General features: G+C 35.7%; 1 protein-coding gene across 1 annotated transcript in view; it reads left to right on the forward strand.

Moving 5' to 3' along the window:
* Window positions 1-3,352: 3,352 nt before the first annotated feature.
* Window positions 3,353-5,577, forward strand: part of dtwd2 (DTW domain containing 2) — a 10,880-nt gene continuing 8,655 nt past the window's right edge. The window contains exons 1-4 of the mRNA XM_015032025.1: window positions 3,353-3,732; window positions 4,054-4,144; window positions 4,700-4,794; window positions 4,886-5,084. Coding sequence (XP_014887511.1) covers window positions 3,569-3,732; window positions 4,054-4,144; window positions 4,700-4,794; window positions 4,886-5,084 — 549 coding nt within the window. The 5' untranslated portion in view covers window positions 3,353-3,568. The remainder of the gene's footprint in view (window positions 3,733-4,053; window positions 4,145-4,699; window positions 4,795-4,885; window positions 5,085-5,577) is intronic.

A 5,577-nucleotide genomic window follows, 5' to 3' on the forward strand; every position in this document is an offset into this window, starting at 1 on the left:
CAAACAGGGTGGCAAGGCTCTGTTTGCCTGCCACCCCATGCCACCCCGGTAGATCCGCCTATGATTCTTGCCCATAATTTGATAGTTACAGATCCGCCCCTCCTCCTCCATGTTGTTGGTCCGAACAACATGGAGGCTCTGAGAGTCATTATTAGACTGAGGGCAGCCGGACTAGTTTATTTTGCTGAATTATTATATTTAGCTAAATAATATTGCTGAGGGGCACAAGCAGGCCTTCTGACAAAACCTCAAAAAGGGCACTAGGGGCATCAAGGATAAAAGGGGCAGGAGCTCAAGCCCATGGTCATCAGCTTTTTCTGAAAATATCCCCATATGTTTTTCTCCTTTAGAGGGATTCAGTTTGTCTTATTGAGATCTTATCTTATGAATAAAATTGCTTTAATATTCCCAGTAAGCATTTTCCGCATGCAATGCTTATGGGTCATTAATGGGTCACTTATGCCAACTTGGTAGCACAGCTTATTTTATCACAGATTAAAATATGTTTATTGAGGTAATAAAATAAACTAACATTTTCGCAGTACTTCAGGTTGTCGTAACATGCATAATGGATTAAACCACTGAAATTTTGCTTCTATAGATTCACTAACAGAAAATAATTGAAAATAGAATAATCTAAAAGATCAGAAAATGTATGAATAAGGATAAATTCAGTGCCATTAAAAAAATAAATGTTAGACTTGAGACGTTTGAAAAATAAATTAATATCTCTCCAGGTTTTAGAGTTTTATAAATGTGAATAAAAAGATTTTGCAAACAAAGACGAATTACTTCAAAGAAAATAAGTCAGTCTCAAATGGATTGGGTGTTGGGTTTCTTTTGTCAATCTGCAGTGATGATGCTTGACTCTTGTCATGGAGCATTAATGTAACTCAAAATGAGTCGATGTAAATTCAGTTCAGTTCAATAGAGTTCATATTTCATAAAAAATTCCTAAGTTTTACGGTCATATTCAGTCAATAAGAATATGTTTCCAATGACGCCTATTTATCAAATTATTAAAGATACTTTTCATTTATCCAGTATTTCTCAACTAAAATGAATTTGTTTTATTTGTATGATGTAGTATTTTAAATGTCATGTTTATTTAGCTACAAACAGAAAATCTTCAGTTACCAGAAATAAAGGCTTGAAAACATCAGTTTACGTGGAACTAATCTAATGTGTTTTGTTCAGTGATGGAGTTATTGAAATAAATAAACTTTTTAAAGAATAATTTATTGATTTGAATGTATGTATAATTGTTGTACACTTCATAGTACATCTTATCTCTTAGCTTATGTCTGAGTAACATGTAGACAGTTGTTTATGTGTTAGAAAATCACTAAAAAGCACAAATTACTGTACTGATGAGATTACACTGCCCCTGCAGGTTAAAACAGGTCGGTGCAGTGGTGGCAACACGTTTAGACTTTTTAATAGGAATTAAATTGGCTTACAAAGAGCCTCAGTCACTCCTCAAAATTAAAACAAGAAGATGAAATAAATGTTTAATATTTAATGTACTTCATTTTTATTATCACAACTATGACTGATCACTCCTAAAGCAGCGGTAACAAATAGACCATTAAAAATCAGAAATTTGTTGTTTCCATCGTCAGGATGAAACTAAAACAGTTTAATAATTTAAAATGTGTCTAGATCCTTCAGAATAGATTCTCACTGTGAGTTACTTTTCCACTGGTTAGTCTTCCAGATTAGCAAAGCTACGGTCACGACTCCCAAAGCTAAAGAGACTCCAGTCACATCAAGTCCGATCTTCAGAGCATCTTCTACCTGGAAATGAGGAGAAAGGAAAAGATCAATCCAACAGATTTGGAGAAACGTTTCACTCCCTTCTAACAGTCTGACTTTTAATCACCTGACAGAGACTTCAGTGTATTCTATTTACTTTATGTGATATAAACCGACACAAAAACACAATTCTACTGTATTGTTGTCTACTTTCTAAATATGTTAATTAGACTATAAATCAGACGAAAATAACTTACATGTAACTTTTCAGCAAGATATAGGAGTTTGTTTTAAGTGTTAGTTCTACCGGCAGACATTTTTTTCTACGTCGTAAGTGAAACAAATCTAATACTTTTTCATCAAGGAAGTTGACAAGCGCCTATATTTTGTTGATAAGTTACTTGTAAGTTAGTTTTGTCTTATTTCAACTGTTCTAAGATATTTGCAGTAGAAGCTTGGCCTGGACTTTGTGTTTTTGTAGTGAGGACTTCATGGATGGCTTTAGAAAAAATCTCTCATTCTTGTTCAAACAGTTCAGTCCACGTTTGAAAAGTCTCATATTTTCACTGACAGTAAATGTCTCAGTAAGTCTTCAACTGTGTTTAAATCTCATTTTAAGTTTGACTAGATTTCCAGAGCATTTACAGCAGAGATGTCAAACTCATTTTTATTTTGGGCCAAATCAAAAGTCTGAATGTTCTTAAAAGGCCGGTTGTGCCAGAAGGTATTGATAAAACCCATTAAACTGTTAAAATATCAATTAACAACTGTTTGTTTCAGTCTACATGTTAAGTGTGACTTTTTATTAAGTGCCGCATCAATCAGGTACTGCAACTTGACATCAGGTACGGCTGAGGCAGCAGTCACTTAAACTCAGTCAAATTTGTAAAACACTTTACTGCAATTTTTAGGAAAAAGTTGTTGACAAAGAAAAATTATTAAAAAAAAATTGGTGTGCATTTATATTAAGGCCCCAATACTCAAATTCATCGAAATAAAATCCAGAGCACCAAAAATCCGAAAACAATAAAAGAGATCCCACAGACGAGACCAAATAAAATTTCCAGTGCTTCAATAGGAGATGAAGGCTGGATTTGATGAAGTTGATCCCAACTTCATTTTTAAATTCAAGTTAATTTTGGAAATCTAGGTATCATAACCATAACCATGTCAATGCACTTTATTAATCTGTGAAATAAATCTCTCTAAAATGCAAGTTACGTTTTCCTTTTGCAACTGTGGTTAGAGAAATAAAGTGAGTTTACGATAATATAACAAAACCATGACTGTAAGGTTAATTCGTCACTTTATTTCGCTTTGGGATTGGGATCAAAAAAATATTTTTGAATTTGAATTAAATTACCCTCGAGAGAGTATGTCTCATCCCGACCAAACCCCAAGCAGAATATCCCCAGTATAAACAATGACTTGTTGGACATTAAATGTATTTTTAGATTCACCTGTACAATTACGTCGCAGAAAACCAGCTCCATAACAATCACTACCTTACTAGTTTATCAATTTTCTACACCGGAAATTCTTGCTAGATGCTGTTGTCCTTCACTGGAGTGCGTGTGATGCATTCCGGTCACATTAAAATATTTGGTCTTCAATTAGTGTAAAATACAGAAAAATACCATGAACATCGAATTTAAACCAGCAACCTCTTAATTTAACAATATTACGTGTTTATTTAAAATCCAATAGATTTAATCCGGCACATTTTACAAGAAAATTTAGATTTTACGGTGGAAATTTAAATTTCCGAGTTACGCGAACGCAACATCGAGGATAGCTAGTGGCTAACACCGCAATGGACAATGGTCCTTGTGTGTGCTCTCCTATCAGCCTGGAGGAAAACGGACTTCCAGCCTGTGACGGTTCTTACGCAGACGACGAGTTAGTGGACGCCTTCGGAGACCTGGCTGCCCTCCCGGTTGAAGTTGAGGAAAGAAGACCGACCTGTTTGCGCTGCCGGTGAGCTGAATGAGAGCGAAGCTAACGCTAGCTAGCCTAGTTTGAGTTAACGAGAATCTGAACGAGAAGCTGTAAGAAAAAAAATTATATATATATATATATATATATATATATATATATATATATATATATATATATATATATATATATCCTTCCTCTTGTTCTACTTTGTGTTTCTGGCATGCTTTAATGAGGGAACAGATTTATATCGTTTCAGAAAAAGCTGACGACCAGCTGAAAACAGAGAGATGGGGGCGTTAGACGGGGGAAATAACTGGGCAATCAGAGCTTCACGTCTTCAACTTCCCTCCCATGTTGTAGTCGCCCTCAGAAGGTGTGTCTCTGTCCCTTTCTCCCGCAACAACCACTGGAGGTGTCCACATGTCTGTACGTAGTGCAGCATCCTGCAGAGGTGAGTCAGTAAATCTAATTCCAGTCTGTTTATCTTTGGTTCTGTCAGAAGCTTTAAATGGTAATATCTCTTATTGGCTAATTCTCTGAAATATATGTTATTAATATTTTTTTAAGTGATAGACTAACAGAAATTAGTGCAAAATGATGAATTACAAACTTTGTATAGTGGGAAAAAAAAATGCTGCTCATTACTTGGTAATGGGAGCATCATTCTGTGGGGATGTATTCTGAGAATGGCCTAGTCAATTTTTTTTTCCAAGTAAGACTCTGCAGCAAGACTTGGAGACACGCTGTTCACACCTGCTCCCCTTTTAGCTTGAGCTGTTTTGCAAAGTAGAACTGGTAAAGTGAAAATTATGATTGAAGTGTAAGAAAATATGAAGAAGCTACAAAAGTGTATCTCTACAAACCCAGTTCGTATTTTAGTTGAAGACCTGGTACATCCTTCGTTTATTGAGATGTTTTACGTTTTTTTTTATTTTTCTTAAATTGGACGTACCAGATTGTAATATCAGACTCGCTGATGTCATCCATTTTTGTGTTCTGCTCGCAGGAAAGCCGAGTACTTCGGACTGTCCCTCTTCTTGCTGCTTGTTTGCCACAGGGAAAATGCAACGTTATAGTAGGAAGGCGGTTTAATGAGGAAAAGTAAGTTGGCTGCATTTTATTAGCCCAAACGTTCCCTCCCAGATAAATCGTTAAAACTGCTCATTTGTTTTCTTAATCGTTCCGCACTCAGACATCCAGAGCTAGCCGCCGTGTGTCGGAATGACAAAACGCTCATCCTGTACCCCGGACCTAAATCCCAGAACCTGGAGGAGTTGGCGCAACGCCTGGAGATCTCCGCCGTGAAGCACAATGTGATCATTATAGACGGCACGTGGAGCCAGGCTAAAAACATGTTCCTGAAAAACAGCATGTTCCACCTGCCCAAACAGGTGTGTGCAACTTTGTTTATATAGTTGTAAAAGTACAGTGGCTTTTGCAGAAACAATTAAGTTGACATTTCAGTGCAGCCCATCCAAAGACAGAAAGAAAAGACAAACAAACAAAGTAAGACATGGGTAGACGGGTGATCTCTGGATAAATTGAGCGGTTTTATCAAATATCCTACTCTAAGATGTAATAATTCCCAAAAATAGCCAAAGTTTACAGAGCTATCAATTAGTTCTAAGATAGAGGTGTCTATATAAATGAAAACTAGCTTAAAAAAAATACAGTGTGTTTGTGTGTGTGCGAGAGAGACCAACAATAATTTCAAAACAATCAAAATGTGATTATAGAGTTAACATTTGAAACAATTTCCAGCGTCATTATGCTAGATGATTAGCATTTGTCAGTTTGTTCATTTTGTGAAAAAAAGCTTTATCTTTTTTTTTTTTTTTACTCAAATCATTGTTAGTGATTTAAATATATATATATATATATATT

Source organism: Poecilia latipinna, unplaced genomic scaffold (genome assembly GCF_001443285.1).
Source record: "Poecilia latipinna isolate Pla-1442-1.1 unplaced genomic scaffold, P_latipinna-1.0 Scaffold229, whole genome shotgun sequence".
Lineage (NCBI taxonomy): Eukaryota > Metazoa > Chordata > Actinopteri > Cyprinodontiformes > Poeciliidae > Poecilia > Poecilia latipinna.